General features: G+C 44.3%; 1 protein-coding gene across 1 annotated transcript in view; it reads left to right on the top strand.

The window, feature by feature from the left end:
* TACR1 (tachykinin receptor 1) overlaps positions 1 to 15245 on the top strand; it is a 180615-nt gene extending 165370 nt beyond the window's left edge. The window contains exons 3-5 of the mRNA XM_053589705.1: positions 6731 to 6881; positions 9039 to 9235; positions 10654 to 15245. Coding sequence (XP_053445680.1) covers positions 6731 to 6881; positions 9039 to 9235; positions 10654 to 10948 — 643 coding nt within the window. The 3' untranslated portion in view covers positions 10949 to 15245. The remainder of the gene's footprint in view (positions 1 to 6730; positions 6882 to 9038; positions 9236 to 10653) is intronic.
* Positions 15246 to 16908: the final 1663 nt, after the last annotated feature.

Raw genomic sequence — 16908 nt, 5'->3', positions numbered from 1 at the left:
ATTTTTTGGAATAATTTCTGTAGTATGGGAATAAACTCTTCTTTGAAGGTTTAATGATAGAATTCTGATGTAAAGCCATCCAGACCAGGGCATTTCTTTGTTGGAAGATTTTTTTGTTGTTTCTTTGATCTGAGTGCTTGAAATTGGTCTGTGGAGGAGCTCTATTTCTTCCTTGCTAAGTCTAGGGAAAGGGTGTGATTCCAAATATTGATCCATTTCCTTCACATTGTCAAATTTCTGAGCATAGAGTTTCTTGTAGTATTCAGAGATAATCTCTTGTATCTCTGTGGCATCAGTTGTTATTTCCCCCTTTATTATTGCTGATTGAGGTTACTAGAGATTTTACTTTTCTATTTCTGGTTAGTCTGGCCAAAGGTTTATCTATTTTATTTTTTCAGAAAAACAACTCCTTGTTTCCTTAATTTTCTGAATGATTCTTTTCAATCTCATTGATCTCTGATTTAATTTTGGATATTTCTTTTCTTGTGATGGGTTTAGGCTCAGATTGTTCCTCTTTTTCCAGTTCCATAAGATGGCTTTGTAAGTTTTTGATGTGCTCTCTTTCTGTTTTTCAAATATAGGCATCTAAAGCAATAATTTTCCTTTTAGAACTGCTTTTGCAGTATCACACAGGTTTTGGTAACTTGTGTCTTCATTGTTGTTATACTCAAGGAAGTTAATGATTTCCTCTTTTTATCTTTTACCTATATTTATAAAGGGTCACTCACACCCCTCCTCAGTATCTCTACTCCCCTTGAAGAAAGAGGTAACCGCTGTCAACCACTTCCCATGTTACCCTGTCTCCTCTACAGACTGTGAGCTCTGGAGGAAGAGACCAAGAACCATAACTCCCTCAATGTCCCCGGCTCCTAGCACAGGGCTGGTATATAATAGGTGCTGGATAAATATTTGCTGAATTTATCAATTAATCAGTTGTAATTTTTGCCTGCTTCTAAGAGAACTGACTTTGAGATTGAGTCTAACATCTAGATGTGAAAGTGAACAAAGAAATGCATGGGTGTCACTTTCTTATTATTATTACAGATTAAAATGAGGGTACACACAGTTAGGTTACATTGTTTGCATTTGTAAGGTAGTTGTAGTTCTTACACTATAAGAAAACCACATGGATCTGCACATGTTTCTAGGAATTAAAAAGTCAAATCAAAAAGTCAAGCATCCAGCAACATGCTGTCAGGACAGAAAGCCTTGGGGATATTTGAGGAAAGGCAAGAGGGACGAGGCTGCATGGTTTGTCAAATGAGAGATGGCTCTCGATGCAAAAGGGACTCTGGGGAGAAAAGCCAGTTCAGGGTCACTTCATACATGCAGGACTGTCCCCAGAGTTGGATTTAGCTCATTGCTTATGACCTGGGATGAAGTAGCAAAAGTTACAAGGCCACAGGTTTTCACTTAGTTTAAGAAGGAACTGCGTCCATTGCAGCCACCAGCCTCTGAATTCCCAATGCCAGTGATTCTCAGCCCTGGCTGACCAGGACAAACCTGGGCAGCTTCGAAAAGCCTGATGCTAGAGTTATACTGCAGGCCAGTTCAATCAGAGTGAGAATGATGCATTGGAATTTTTAATCCCAATCACCTCCCCAGGTGATTCCAATATATAGCCAAGACCAAATGCTGGGTGCTTCAAACTTGAGCTTACTACATGAATCATCAGGTACTCATGTTAAAATGCACGTTCTGATTTGGTCCATCTGAGGTGGGACCTGAGAGTCTGTATCTCTAACAACCTCCCAAGGCATGCTGATGCAGCTCAGCTTTAGAAGTAGTGAGCAGCATGTCACAGGGACTATTCAGGAAGGTGCTGGATGATAATATGGCGTGGATAATGCAGAGAGGGTTTTGTACTGGACACTGGTTGGTGTTCCATCAGTGCCCTTTAGTCTCTCTTTAACAGCTGAAATCTACCCACTCACCTCTAAACTAAATCATCCACAGAAATCAAATATATAAACCCAGCAAAGCAGAGTTATCTCATTATACTGAGATATCCTTCTTCCCCCACCCCAAGGCACTTCATAATATAGTGTATAATTATGAAGACACCTAGATACTGTTTAATAAACCTATTGGTCTTTATTTCAAATGCTGAGGATTATTTCAGAAACTGAAACTGATGATGCTTTGAATAATGAGGTGACTCCAGCTAGTGAGACATAAGTAATCCTGGATTAATAGGCATTAAGATATTATGACATTAAGAACGCAGGGATCTGCAGGATTTGGGGCTACATGGTCTGTATCAGCAAGCTTATTCTGCAAAATTCACTGAGCCACACGTACTACTTAGAGGAGTGAACTAGAGGGAAAAAAGGCATGAAGTTGTTGCATGATCTTCTTTCTGAATGTTCTGATAAATGCATCAATGAGATTTAGTGATCAAAATCACTGTACTAGGTTCCCTCACATCCATGCTAATCCAGCACACCTGTCATCAGGTGGGGACGAGGCAGTGCCTTCTGTGGCTGCCCCCTGCTTCCAGGCCTGGTTCTGTCTCTGGCTCACATCTAATGCGTCCTTGACCCCAGAGCTCTTCTCTCAAGCATTAATTCTGAGAACTCATAAAATCCCACCTGGCAGGAATTTAGGCAATATCAGAACGACAGCCAGACAAGAGTTGTGCTGCACACAGTAAGACCGCTCTGGCTCTCTGACAGGCTCTCTAAAAGAATTGCTTTGCAAATATATATAGATCTCCACTTAACTACAAGATGTGGTAAAAATTTCTCCCAGAATACATCAAGGTGAAAGAATGTGTTTATTTTCATATTTCCTAATGACAGAATTTAATTCATTTGAACTACTTTCTTTTAGAATTTTTGATAACTTGGAGAGAGTTTGGAATAGCATTTCCAATTCCTGTGTAAAGGTAAAGGGTGTTTGTCTGAGCAATCCTTAGAAGGATGTGTATAGCCTTCAATCCCATCCAAACCTGCCTGATTTTTAGGGCCAGAGTGGTTGTCAAGGAGTACCTGGAAACAGCAAATCTGGAGACCTAGACTGCCTGCATGGCTAAATTTTTCTTACATAATTTCTTTATTAACTTTTTATTGTGATAAAATATACATCAAAAATTTTACCATTTTAAAGCATACAAATCAGTGACATTAAGTAAATTCACAATGGTGCACAACCATCACAACTACCCACTTCCAGAAGTGTTTCTTCCTCTCAAACAGACTCTGAACCCATTAAACAATAATTTCCATCCCCTCCCTCCACCTCCTGGTAACCTCTAGTCCATTTTCTCTCTCTGAATTTGTCTGTTCCAGATATTCAGATGAGTGGAATCTGCGATGTTTTTCCTTTTGTGTCTGGCTTATTCGCTGAGCAGAACGTTTGCAAGGTTCATCCATGCTGTAGCATGTGGCCGGGTATCATTTGTTTTTAAGGTTGAATGACACTCCATTTCCATGTAATACACATCTTGTTTTTCCATTCATTTGTTTGTGGGCATTTGAGTTGTTCCACCTTTGAACTGTTGTGAAGAATGCTCGTTTGAGTCTCAGCTTTCCAACTGTTGTGAGTCTGTATCTAGAAATAGAATTGCTGGATCATATCCCCATGTTATTCTTAATTATCCCTATTAGACTATGGAAAAGCCAATGAATGCTCCACCTGACTATAACACTTTTTCAATGAAATTAAACCAATATATTCAGTTGCTTTCAAATAAATAACAAAATTACTTTTTCTTCTTTAAAAAGAGTAGCATAAAAAAGACTGATAAATTGTGTTTACTGATTCATCTTGGCATTTTCATAATGGTCTGATCTCTGATTTCCCAAAGGGCACATTGTTTTAAAATGTAGATTTTATTTTGTATTCAGGTACAGTGAAGTTGACAGATCAGAACATGGTTGCCATTGAAAACATACTTCATAACTCACAGTTCCCAAGCTGAAGGCGCAGGGCCTATACCACTGTGTGCCACCCTGGAAAGCCTCTATCTGGGTTTCTCAGGAAGGAATGGGTGAGGCAGGATAAGCACGTTTAGGATTAATTAGTTTGAATAATTTTAGTACGCTCTGGGGTATGGGAGCTAGTTGTCTGAAACCTGGGTTGAGGGGATTAAAGCAAAAGAATAATGTCCTTACAGAGTAAGAGCCCAATGGGGGGTGGGGGTGGGAGATTAGTTAGTTTGCATATGAAAGGCGCCCTGGCTGAGAGTCATTTTGTTCTTTCTAGGAATTAGCTAGGCCTGAAAGGAGTCTCCCCCTGGTCAGCAAGGCTCCAGATACCAAAGCAACAGATACAGAGACCAGAAAACATGGTCAATACAAACTTTTAATAATGTCATTAAATCACAATCAACAATGAGGTCCCAACAGGCTTATGGACCTAGGATCTGAAACAGTTATTCTCAGTGCTAGCTGTCTGTTAGAGTAACTTGGGGAATTTTCTAAACTATAGTTTCCTGCCCCCACAACCAGGCATTTGAATGAATACCTTTGGGCATTGATCATTTTAAGACCTCCCCTTGTGATCCTCCTGTTCATCTGGGTGGGGAATGTTGCCCTGACTATGGCAATGTTTCTCAGAGTCTGACTCAGGAACAGCAGACTCTGCAGAAATAGCAGCAGCAGCATCTCTTGGGAACTTATTAGAAATGCAGATTCTCCGGCCTACTCCAGCCCAGCTGAGTCAGAAACTCTGGGTGGGGCCCAGCCCTGTGGGGTTGTATAAGCCTTCCAGGCAGGTCTGAAGCCTGCTGATGTTTGAGAACCACTCCTTACTACCTCCTGGGGTAAGTAAGGAGCTTTGGAGACATGACAGCAGCGTCTTCCCATCGCATCCCCCAACCCAACAATCAGTGCTCTGCGCTCTGGGGCAATGCCCTGGCAAAGTCAGCTGATGTGTTTGGGTCACTAACCAAGTTATCAGCCTGCATGAGGAGGGGCCATCCTTACAGGTAGGAGAATTCAGTGTCACTCGGAGGTTCTCCCTGCCCCCCGGTAGTCCTCAAATGCTTGGCTTACATGCTCTGTCAGTCCAGCAACCAGGCAGTCAGGTAGAAAACACAGTATGCAGTCACTGCAACTAGAGAACCCAGGGGCTCCCGGAGCAGGTGACAATTCAGAGGCCTTTGAAATGCACTTGGCACTCTGCTTGGCCGAATCTGTGGTTTGTTACTTAAGAGCTCGTGGAGTACCTTCAAATTGCAGATTTTAATATTCAGAGGGGAATACATAAGTGACAAAACTGTGGGGCATTACAAAGAAGGGACTGAAAGCAAATAGTGTATCCACAAAGGAGAAATTGAATAAATGAGTGGTTTTTTCTTATCAGAAGAAAATCATTGCAGAGGATAAGCATAGACTATAAACAGAGTAGAAGAAAAAAAAAATACTGGGTGGCTTTTCTCCAGTGACAAGAAGCTGGTTATGGGGTAACAGACCTGCATTATAATCCCAGCTCTTCCCTTTACCAGCTGTGAATCTGAGCAAATTACCTGTATTTAAATTCTAAACTTTGGTTTCATTATCTACAAATGGGATTGTGATAGAGCCTATCCAATCATTTAAGGACTAAATAAGATAATGCTAGTAAAATGCTTGCCTTGTGCTTTTCCTAAACACTTAAAAAATTTAACTATTATTTGTGCTATGAATGCTACCATGAATATTATTATTGGCTCTGTGACCTAGACTAAGTTCCCCCAAATACTACCTATTATTATTATTATTTTCCTTATGAATTCTGAGCCTTTCCATTACACTCACATCTAAGGAAAGGACTATAAGTAGCCAAACAACTCAAGGACCCCCTAAGAAAAATATTCTTTCTCAAAATTCAAAAATCTTATTGACTCTCCTTCTTATTTGAGTCTCTTGCCTTAAACAGAGTGGAGTAAGTCTTGTTGCTGTAATAAACTTCAAAATCTCAGTGATTTAATACCATAAAGGTTTGTTTCGTGTTCGTTCTCTGGTCAAATGGGAGTCACTTGGCTTCTACTCTCCAAGTGTGATGAGTCAGAGACCCAGGTAGTTTCTATCTGAAGATATATGAAAGCCAGGCTTATAAATGGCTTACCCCATGTAGCTTTCCCTCGGGGATTCTAGTCTTATCTCTCTTCTCCAAGCTAATTATTCTGATATCCATGAATCCATTTGTTAACTAGCATAAACTAGGGTTTGTTAACTATCATGGTAGTTCTCATTAGAATGTACTCGTTGATCTATTTCCCTGCACTAAAATTGAGCGTGTTTTCTGACATGTGTGAATTGAGTGGAATAACCCTCTCCTTCATTCTAGAGAAGATACTTCTATTAATGCAGCCTACATTTGCATTCTTTTGGAGGGAGCCATATAAGTGGTATTGAACTTAACATCAACTAAAACTGCCACAGGTATATAACAAATTCAGTTTCCTCTCATCAATGATGGGGTTTTTATGTTTGTTTGTTTTGTTTTGTTTTCCCCTTTTCAACCTGAACAGGAATCCCCATTAGGGAATAAGTCCACAAGAAAAACATAAATCCAAGAGATTTGCTTTCTCTAGTTTATCCATTAAGATCACTCATCCTCCCCCATGCAGGTGGCAAGCCTCCCTGAGGTATGCCCCCCAGCTGGAGCTTATTAATGGCAAATGCTGAGAAAGACAGCTGTCATACCTTGACCACTTCTGTAACAACAATAACGAAAAACAAACAAAAATAAATCTAACATAAGAAATATCTCAGACTGACCCCTGGAGTTCACTTCGTTGCAGGTACCACATCTGTGTGACTGTGCTCATCTACTTCCTCCCCCTGCTGGTGATCGGCTATGCATACACGGTGGTGGGAATCACGCTCTGGGCCAGTGAGATCCCTGGAGACTCCTCCGACCGATACCATGAGCAAGTCTCTGCCAAGCGCAAGGTGAGCAAGGGTCAGGCAGCACCCAGCCCATGGGACACAGGCAACCGGAGCCCCAGAGGAGGCAGCCACGAAACACCCCTGGGTCTGGGAACAATGGAGAGATGGGAGGCATGCTGCTTGGGTGTCTTTTCAACCTAGGTCTGGCTTTACAGACATGAGCCAGCTTGCTTGCTCCCTCAGAGTAACTGCAATCTGTCCATTCATTACAGCACATGCACAGGATGTAACCACAAAAGCATTGAAGAGTTATTTTGTCACCTTTTATTATTTATTTAAAGTTTGACAAAATAATACATTCACATGATTCAAAATTCAAAACGTATTCGAAGGAAAGAAACAAAATGATAGTGATGAAGAACAGATCCAGGGTCGCCCAGGGTTAGTGTTTGGGGGTGAAGGCGCTGCCTATAAAGGAGAGAGTGAGTTGCTTTATCCTCTGCATTCTTCTCTGATTCTGGTAGCATTTTCATTTATCTATACATGTGATGAGATTTCGTAGACCCATTCACCAAAACATAGAGAAAGAAAGAAAAGGAAAAAAAGAATGCAGTGTAAAAAAAAAAAAAAAGACAAATAGCCTGTAGTTTGGTAAACAGTTTTTCCTGGTTGTGATAATATAATATGGTTATGAAAGATGATATCATTGGAGGAAGCCAGATAAAGGGTACCTGGGAATTCTTTGTACTACTTTTCCAACTTTTTGAGGATCTTAATTAGTTCAAAATTAAAAGTTGAAAAAATATTTTAAAGGGCTTACCAGGCAAAAGCTCCCTCCCTTCTAGGTCTGCCACCCACTCTCGTACATACAGACAGGCACACAATGGTAATCGCTGTTTGTTGTGTCTTGTTAACCCTTCTAGATCTTGGTATTCATAAACCAAATAAATATATATTATTTGCTCTTCTTTTTTACACAAATAATAAATACATACTGTTTTCACTTAAAATTCACAAGATCTTTGAAAATCAATATCCAAAAGTTTTCTCATTTTTTTTCTTTTGGTACTTCTTCTTTGCATAGCATTTCATTGTATGAATACTATGTAGTTCTTTGCTAAAGATTGCTTGGGGATAAAAAGAAGAAGGTTACATCACCCAGTGTCCAGTGTCTTAGTCTATTCAGGCTGCTGTAACAAAATATCTTTGACTAGGAACTTATTTCTCACAACACTGGAGGCTGGAAAGTTCAAGATCAAAGGGCTGACAGATATGATGTCTGGTGAGGTCCTAATTCCTAGTTTATGCATAAGGTCTTCTTACTGTGTCTTCATGTGGTGGAAGGGGGAGAGGGCTCTCTCTCAGGCCTCTTTTATAGGCATTAATCCTATTCATGAGGGCACTGCCCATAAGACCTGATCCCTTCCAGAAAGCTCCTCACCTTGCAGAGTAGGAGCTTGTCTTCATGTGGTGGAAGGGGGAGAGGGCTCTCTCTCAGGCCTCTTTTATAGGCATTAATCCTATTCATGAGGGCACTGCCCGTAAGACCTGATCCCCTCCAGAAAGCTCCTCACCTTTCAACATATGCATCTGGTGTGACACAGCTTCAGGCCACAGCGCCCAGCATTCACAAGATCTTCTTTTAAAGCCCTAATAAATATCTGGTACTCCCTTGCTGCAGCTGTCCAAATCGCTTCCCTTCTCCTTCCCTGCCCATCGGTCTCCCTCTGGCTCATTGCCCTCTCCTGACTTTCTACTGGTCCCTCTACCAGAACTTTCCTGCCTGAACACCTTTCACCTTTGCTCATTAATTTGATTTCCCTTGGCCGCTCCAGTCATTTCCCAAAAGGAACATATAACACAATAGTCCCCAAACATGAGTATGCATTAGAATCACCTGAAGGGTTTGTCAAACACAGAATTCCAGGTCCCATCTTTAGAGTATTTGATTCAGTAAGTCTGGGAATGGGTTCAAGAATTTGCATTTCTAACAAGCTCCCAGGTGATGGTGCTGGTCCTGGGACCACACTCTGGGAACTGCTGATCTAACCACAGTCCTTTAGCAATACATATTAAGACATTTCTCTTCCTTGAAAGAGAATATTTTAAATACTCCCCACCCCGCCCCACACTGTGGACGGTGAGGGGGGTAGAGAGAGAAAGTAGCCCTGAGCAAAGAAGGATGTGCTGGTGGTCTCACCCGTCTCACTCTCTTGCCAGGTGGTCAAAATGATGATCGTTGTGGTCTGCACCTTTGCCATCTGCTGGCTGCCCTTCCACATCTTCTTCCTGCTGCCCTACATTAATCCCGATCTCTACCTGAAGAAGTTTATCCAGCAGGTCTACTTGGCCATCATGTGGCTGGCCATGAGCTCCACCATGTACAACCCCATCATCTACTGCTGCCTCAATGACAGGTGAGAACCCATCCGCCAAACTCCCTCTACAACCCACAGACCACCTGTCCTCACAGCAGCCAAGCGCCAAGCTGGATAAGCAAAGCCAGGTGTAAAGCGAGAGGGCGAAGTGGGAACTGCTGTGAACTAACCACCACCCACTCAGCTCCTGCAGACTGTCACCAGGCAGGAATGAGAACACAGGAGGGATTGATTTTTTTTTTTTCTTTTCCAAGAGGAACCAGAAATCTCAGGGGAGCAGGGGATTAAAAATCTCTATGACCGATGCATAGAAGCAGGCCTGCCAGCTGGAACCAGTCTCCAGTCCATGGCCTGTAAGTTTGGTCACTCTGCCCTGCAGATCCGGTGGAGAGAGAGAGGGAGAGGTGGCATACATATCATCCCTCACAGAGTACATTCTCCCTTTTCTACCCTCTCACTTTCCTCTTCCTGTCCTAGCTTATGATCTGGGCAGCTTTACACAGTTTCTTCCAGCAGTTCCTGCAGGACAGAGTAAATAAAAAAGGTCTGATTCCTGCCCTGACCTGGTCAGATGGGATGGGAAGAGCCATTCTGCAACGGAAACCAGCCTCACACAAGTCAGAGAAGGGAAAGCCCACCATGGCCAGCAATTGAGAGTCCATCAGGAGGGGAAGGGACACAGGCTGCTGCATAGTATGTGACAGAGAGGACCACCCCAGCCTCCGAGGGAGGGGGGACAGAGGGCACTGAGGAAGGGGAGTAACAGGTGCCCTCGCAGCCTTTATATCCAACAGTCCTCAACCTGCAAAGTGCCTTCTGTGAATGAGACAGTCCAGCACTATGAATTTGGGGAAAGACATTCTCTTGAACTTGTCCAAATGGTCTCTGTTAGTCTGACTCACATATTCATCCTTCTCCTAAGAATTTGATGACCTGCCTAAACTCTTTTAGGTTAAATCTGCCAGAACGTCTTTCAGTAAAGACTGATTCTCCTTATTTAACAAACAGGAAAACTGAGGCACACTGCAGGAATATGACTGGCAGAAAGTCCTCTTTCATTCAATGGCTTCTGGAGGGATAGGTCTGGATCTTGAGATGTGTTTTAACGTCCCACCTCCCAGCAACTAGCATGGTACCAGGCACATAGTAAATACTTGGTGCATGTTTTTTGTGGATGTTGAATTGACTCCAAGCCTGAATTTACCCTACACCAGAGAAGGCAGCGTGGGTCAGGGCTTCACACAGTGAAGACGTGCATTTCACAGTTCTAGTCTTGGATGTCTTTTTTCTAGTCTTGAGTTTGAACTCAATAACTGACTCTTACTTCAATCTTTTAGCCTCAGCATCTCCAGCTGTCAATGCTACATATGGGCATGTCCATGTATTCAAGACGGGGAGAAGGCCCTCTGAACAGGTGTCCCTAGGTGTTGTTACCTCTTCATCTGCTCTCTTTCCAGGTTCCGTCTGGGCTTCAAGCACGCCTTCAGGTGCTGCCCCTTCATCAGCGCTGGTGACTATGAGGGGCTGGAGATGAAGTCTACCCGGTACCTCCAGACCCAGGGCAGCGTGTATAAAGTCAGCCGCCTGGAGACCACCATCTCCACAGTAGCAGGGACCCACGAGGAGGAGCCAGAGGACGGCCCCAAGGCCACACCCTCATCCCTAGACCTGACCTCCAATGGCTCCTCTCGCAGCAACTCCAAGACCATGACAGAGAGCTTCAGCTTCTCCTCCAACGTGCTGTCATCCTAGGCCACAGGACCTTCAGCAGGGGCAGCACCCCATCTTTGTCCTGCTTCACTTCATGCATAGATATTTCCATCAGAAGCACCCTAACATTCAGGCTGGTAGAAAGGATCAGAATGGGTTAGGGAAAGCATTCCATCCTTGAGTCTGAAAATCTGGCTTCTTGCCTGTCTTCACCACCTCCATGTTATGCCACTCAAAGCAAATCATTAAACTTTGCTGAACCTATAAAATGAAGAGGTTGGACTAGATTTTCCCTAAAGCCCATTCCATGATTCTAGAAGGGACTTTGCTAAATGTGGGCACTCATTTCAGGATGAATTCTGCCACACGGCCACAGACCCAATGGACCCCTTTGCCTGGAGCCCTGCAAGTAGTGTTCTCAGTGACACTCCGAGGAGCTCCCTGCAGCTCAGCTCACTCCAGCCTTCACCTGACAGCATAAACAAAAGAGGGCTGCACATAAAATCCGAAGGAAAGGTTTAACCCTGTCTTCTAAACATCCCTCAAAAGAAGACATCCATCTGCCCCTTTCTGACATCTTAGTACTTCAGTATCTTAAACACCGTGGGATTGAGAACCTCCCCCCAGGTTCCCCTATGCTGTGTCCCCAGTGATGTCCTGAGCAACTGAGGCAGGTGGAATATGTCCACTGGTTCCTGCTAATGTGTGTTACAGACTGAAAATCAGGAGACTTTTGCCATACTCAATCTGTCTGAGCCTCTGTCCTTATTTGTAAACAGTGAGACTGAGCTAGATCATCAAAGTGTCCCTTGGAATATTAACATCCCGTGGTTCAATGCTTTTATGAGTGTTTTGTTTGTTCCACAAAAAAAAAAAAAAAAAATGGTGGTCTCAGAAGGAACAGGAGCAGTAAGTTTTATGGCTAAACCCCAGCTCCTGGAGATGTAGCAACTGCTAAGACCACGTGTAACTATCCATCTCAGATATTACCCAGTTTATCCTATAACTCTGAGTACATTCCTTCTTCTGGAAGGTTTTGGCTATTGACAAAACCGAGGACTTCGTGCCAAAGCCTGCACCTCTCCACCCAGCTGTAGCTGGCTGAACTACACAGCTGGAGAACCCTGTCAAGGAAGACCAGCTTGGGGGCTTCCTGCTCTGGCCTTTTGGGTGTTTTTAGGGCAGGGGTCCTAACCAAGATTCCTACCTTTATGCTAGCATAAGGCATGTGCTCAGACATGAAAAGAGCAAGAATGCCACACCTTGCAGCTGCACTTCCGTGAAGAGGACCCCTTGCTTCTTCCCTTCATGCTCCATGGCTCTGCTGGCCTCCTGTCCATAGTGTAGAATGACTTACAAACCCTAAAGGACAGGGAGTCTGATGAGAGTCACTAACTGAATGCTTTCTGACCTAACAGCTTTGGAGTATCCAGACAGTGAGCACGCAGTTTCCTTCTGTCTCTCAGATCTGTGCTTTGTCCAGATGTGGCCGGGAGGAGAAGCTCCGTGTAATATCTATCAATGTCCTCCTCACAGCGCCAATAATGGTGCACATGTGCTGTACCCATAGTGTCAAGGGGAGAACAAGGCTACCCACAGGGTTTGCAGCCTTTCTGAGCCCTGCTGGCTCTAATTCTACTAGGCCTAAGGGAGGGAGCAATAGGATAGATAAGCCAGAAAACCCCAAGAACCATATTCTGCAAAGTAGCATGAAAAGTATTAATTAAATTAAGGAAATCCAGCTCACTGCAGATATATACATAGAAGACAAAAGTAAGGGCAGCAGAAGTGCATGTCCACGGCATTAATCATACTGCAGTAGAGAAGCTTGCCGTGTATGGATTGCTCACTTCAGAAGGAGGTAAAAAACTGACGTGATTATGAGAAGTACCCTGGAGCTGGGACCATCCCACCTGTGGAAACAAAGGTTAGAGTTGAATTCAACAAGGCTTTATTGAGCACCTGCTTTGGACTTCACCCTGAGCTGGGGACACAGCTTCTTCAGCTCTAAGGAGCCCGTCTTGTTTGCTGTTTGCAGTAGATCAGCTGCTCAGAAAACATGGAGGCATCTGAGGAGCAGACTCTCCACAGGATTCTAGAAACCCACACTCAACACAGGTTATCAAGCCAAAGTCTGGGACCTCTGGAGAGCCTTTGTAGTGAAAGTGCTCTGAGATAAGTCCACAGGGAGCCACCTGGGGACTGCAGTGTGCACGGCATCATCACTGTGCAGAAGACGAGGGGATGTGGGATGGTCTGGGGAAGTTTCCAATATGGCAAATCATCCCCTCTGCAAGTGCCAGCAAGCCTTCCTCTGACTCACTTCCCAATGTCCCTTTGACTTATAAAAATGTTACCAGCTCCCCTGTGTGAGGAACACTGTGATTTGCACTCTGCATGGGTCTCGTTCTTACTATAGAAATGTGCCACCCCATGTTTATCTCCTACATGTGTTTCCTGGTGTACTGTCCAGTAGCGATAGAATACAAGACAGCAGGGAGGTGTCCTTGTTATGTTACTTCCAAAACGTAGGATCCAATTGCTGTCACTGTGATATTTGTGTTGTGCCAATCTTCTCCACCTTCTCATCCTCCGCCTCCTCCTCCTTTCTCAGGGAGGAGCTCTGATGCGTATCATGTACTCACAGTCCATAGACCACAGCCATTGGAGTGTAATGAGGGGGGCCTGTATGGAAGGAACTGGAGAATGAGTTATCCACCTTACTCCTCTCCCCCCAGAATGCAGAGACATAGGACTGTGTGGCATCCTGGAGAAAGGGTATTCAGGAGCTGATCTCATTGGTCTGATTTCAGGGAAGTCGGGTATAAGTGGAGAGGGGCCATTCCAGAAGTTTCTGTGCTTTATAGCCTGGGATCCTGGAAAGAATCTCTATATAGAAATAAAGTATGTATTTGACTGTCTCATACCTCTGTCCTTTCTCTAGGGAACCTAGACACCCCATAGGAGTCTTAATGGGATGGCACTAGGAACCCGAATAACTTGCATAGCTAGAAGGGTGAACACAGCACTCACCAAACTCCTAACTGTGATGAAATGGGTTGGTGAGATGTGGGAACTATTTCTAGGCTGAGATCTGGGAAAGTAAAGCGGGACTGTGTGTAGTGACCAACAATGTCGCCGGGGAATAGAGAGTGTTATCAGTTCAGGCCATCTAGGGTGCAGATGCCATGACAAAGTCACAACTGCAAGGGCTTTATTGGGGTGGAAGGCACCTGAGAAAGATAAAGGGATAAAGTGGAGAAGAAGCAGAAGCACCCAGGGAAATCCTGCAGACCACATGACACATCAGACCATATGACACCTGTAAATGAAAGAGTTGGGGAAAGCAACAGGAAGAGCCTCATTCTGCAGCACAGCTCCCTGGCCGCCCAACAGCACACAGAGGCTGTCCAGAGAGAAGCCCCACACTGCCAGAAATGGCCACGCCTGCTACTGGCTGGAGCTCTCTGCAGAGAGTGCTCGAACACCCTGCAGCTGGAGCTGTCAGCTGACTGCACACTCCACCACCATTCTCCCTCTAAGGGAGATCTGAGCCAGGCACCTCCACCACCAGAGCTCTGGCCCAGCCCCTTAAGTGTGAAGGTACATGTCATGAAACCCAAGGCAGGATTTGAAATGACAGTGGTAACCACTGTGAGCCCTAGAAACCTGTCCCCTAGCTTTTGGGCCACCTCCACCATCTCTGCCCTTAGGCAGTTCCATCAAAATAGGAGTAGCTGTTAGTAGACTTACAGTGGCAAAGATTGTAAAGGCAATGAAGGGGGAGTTTTGAGGAGAACAGGGCAGCCATCCACCATCATTAGCATCAGAAACAAGAGATGTTTTCTATTTCAACGGAGGCATTTTCAACAGGGAAACATGGATAAGCCCCAAGGAATCCACAAGTCCCCTTTGAGATCCCCACAAATCATATGTAATACATTGTGTGTATATTTAATTAAGCGCAAATAAGAGATTCTTTTGAATCTCCTCAAAAGAAAATATTCACCACCCCCTGCTCTCTAGAAGGAGGAGAGAAGTTAAATTGTTTATAAAAGAGGGGTGAGGAGCCTTTAGACCTTTAGATCGTCAGAGCATAGTGAGATGCAGATGAACCACAGTGGCTGCCGGGAAACCAGAAAAGCTTTAGAATAAAATTATAATTCACCTCAGGTCCCCAGATGAGATAAAGCTGCAGGATGTCATTAAAAATGTTTGTGGCAGTGAAGTCACCATATTCACAATGAAGGGTTCTGCTCACTCTTCTCCAAAGAAAGACGAGGATTTGTGAGCTAAGGAAAGACTTAGCCTATGCCTCAGTTGTTAAGTCAAGAAATAATACAAGGGCGGCGCCTGTGGCTCAGTGAGTAGGGCGCTGGCCCCATATGCCGAGGGTGGCGGGTTCAAACCCAGCCCCTGCCAAACTGCAACAAAAAAAATAGCCGGGCGTTGTGGCGGGTGCTTGTAGTCCCAGCTGCTCGGGAGGCTGAGGCAAGAGAATCGCGTAAGCCCAAGAGTTAGAGGTTGCTGTGAGCAGTGTGACGCCACGGCACTCTACCGAGGGCGGTACGGTGAGACTCTGTCTCTACAAAAAAAAAAAAAAAAGAAATAATACAAGATGTAGAGTGAAGACATTTCTACAAAAATGTTATGTGCCTGTGGCTCAAAGGAGTAGGGTGCTGGCCCCATATACCAGAGGTGGCAGGTTCAAATCCAGCCCTGGCCAAAAACTGCAAAAAAAAAAAAAAAAAAAGTTATGATGTTTTCATTTATTCCTGGGCACATGTGGCCTGCATACACACTGGAACTGCTCAGCCTTGGTAACACTCTGTCTCTGGCTGCTGCAAATCCCTTTCATTAAAATGTGGAGTGTGTGTGAGTGAGGGGAGTTCCTTATCTCTGGAACTGAAAGCAGGATTTTGTCATGCCTCCGAGCAGAGCTGGGTGTGTTGAGGACACACCAAGAATGCTCTCCTCCTTCATCTTCAGAGGTGAAGGGAGCATCTTATTAGAGAAATTGCTTTCTGGAACCCCAGAGGCAACACTGTGAGACACCATCATTTATTTCTGCCCAGTTCAGGAAAAGAGAAGAAAGGGGAGTGAGGCCTCAGAACATATCTCACATCCACCACATTTAACATAAAGGGGATGAGGCTTTTGATCCTGGCTTCTCTCTCAAGCAGAGTGGCTTCCAAGGAGAAAAGACCTCTCACTAGACACAAGCCACTACAGGATATCAATGATGACTCTGCCACCACCCAATGGCATGTTAGCTGTGAGAATTCCACCAGCTTCAGAGATTTTCAGACAGATAGATTCAAACCCAGGTTCTCTGTGTTGGGTGTACGTGTCTCCTTTTTTTCTCTCTTTTTACTTCTATTTTCTCTTTGTCCTCTGCTCTTAATCCAACACTGCTCTTGTCCCTGGAAGCTCTGTCCTTCTAATGCTCTCTGCTGAAATCTCTGAGCTTTACCCTGCTGGTCTAGATGCCTTCCTGGTACACTAATTATGAGAGGATTTGGTCTGTGTTATGGACTACATCTTTATGTATCCTGATTCATATGCTGAAACTCTGACTCCCAATGTGATGGTGTTTAGAGATGAGGCCTTTGGGAGGTGATTAAAACATGGAGGACCCTCATGTTTTGGATTAGTGCCCTTATAAAACAAGACATCAGTGAGCTTGCTCTCTCTGCTCTTGGCATGAGAAGGACAAGCTTAGAAGGCCACTACCTGCAAACCAGGAAGAGGGCCCTGATCAGAAACCACCCAGGCTACCACACTGATCTTGGACTTCCAGCGTTCATAACTGTGGAAAATAAATGTTTGTTGTTTAAGCCACCAAGTCTGTGACTTTCAGTTAGCCTAAACTTACTAGATAGTATGGTGGTAAGAACTCAGCCATCCCTACTCTCAGATCCCTTTATCCATCTCTCTAAATGCCCCCTACTCACCCCATGGCCCTTGCCTAGCTATAATTTCCTTTCATCCCCTAACCCTCA

This window comes from Nycticebus coucang, chromosome 4 (assembly GCF_027406575.1).
Source record: "Nycticebus coucang isolate mNycCou1 chromosome 4, mNycCou1.pri, whole genome shotgun sequence".
Taxonomy (NCBI): Eukaryota; Metazoa; Chordata; class Mammalia; order Primates; family Lorisidae; genus Nycticebus; species Nycticebus coucang.
This window is presented reverse-complemented; position numbering and strand designations above follow the sequence as displayed.